Source organism: Suricata suricatta, unplaced genomic scaffold, assembly GCF_006229205.1.
Source record: "Suricata suricatta isolate VVHF042 unplaced genomic scaffold, meerkat_22Aug2017_6uvM2_HiC HiC_scaffold_20876, whole genome shotgun sequence".
Classification (NCBI taxonomy): domain Eukaryota; kingdom Metazoa; phylum Chordata; class Mammalia; order Carnivora; family Herpestidae; genus Suricata; species Suricata suricatta.
In genome coordinates this window covers 1-868 of record NW_021865855.1, presented here as the reverse complement: position 1 = coordinate 868, position 868 = coordinate 1, and the positions used below count along the sequence as shown (strand labels likewise).

Sequence of the window (868 nt, the reverse complement as noted above, 5' to 3'; positions counted from 1 at the left end):
GACTATCATGAGCCCCCAGATGTGCATTTTGCTTCTGTGTGGTGCTTGGGTTATTGGCCTCATTCATGCAGTGGTCCAGTTAGCTTTTGTTGTCCATTTGCCTTTTTGTGGTCCTAATGAGATAGATAGCTTCTATTGTGACCTTCCTTGGTTTATCAAACTTTCCTGCACAGACACCTACATAATGGAATTCATGGTTACTGCCAACAGTGGGTTCATTTCCATGGCCACCTTCTTCTTCCTGCTTATGTCCTATATCTTCATCTTGGTCACTGTATGGAGGCGTTCCTCAGGTGGTTTGTCTAAAGCCTTTTCTACTTTGTCAGCTCACATCACTGTGGTGGTTTTGTTCTTCGGACCGTGCATCTTTATTTATGTGTGGCCATTTCCCACAGTGCCTGTGGATAAGTTTCTTGCCATTTTGGACTTTCTGATTACACCCATTCTGAATCCCATTATCTACACACTGAGGAATAAGGACATGAAGATGGCAATGAAGAGACTGAGTAGTCAACTCCTGAGTTTGAGAATGATCTCCTAAATAACACACAAGGGGACAAGTTGCTCTATGCATTTTCAAACAACTTCAAGTAATACAAGTGTTTAAATAATTATACAGAACTTGGGTTTTTCCCCCTAAAATCATCATTTTATAATATTCGGAATAGGTCACTGATTGTGAGGGTATATTAAACTATCAAATTAATACTCTATTTATCCAGTTGCTTGACAACTGAATTAAAGCCTTGGAAAATATGGGAAGTTGATGAAAAAGCTTAGATTATAGATTTAGAATATGCTGAAGTATGACCTCAGACATTAGATCATGAGGATACAAATTAACTTGGAGCTAATATACTCAAACTTT

The 868-nt window shown here is 38.6% G+C and overlaps 1 protein-coding gene across 1 annotated transcript; it reads left to right on the top strand.

The window, feature by feature from the left end:
• Positions 1–4: 4 nt before the first annotated feature.
• LOC115284785 (olfactory receptor 4F6-like) lies at positions 5–541 on the top strand (the record flags this gene model as incomplete). Its single annotated transcript, XM_029931253.1, has 1 exon — positions 5–541. A coding segment is annotated over one exon (537 nt), but the record flags the coding sequence as incomplete, so codon positions are not given.
• Between the last annotated feature and the right edge of the window lie 327 nt (positions 542–868).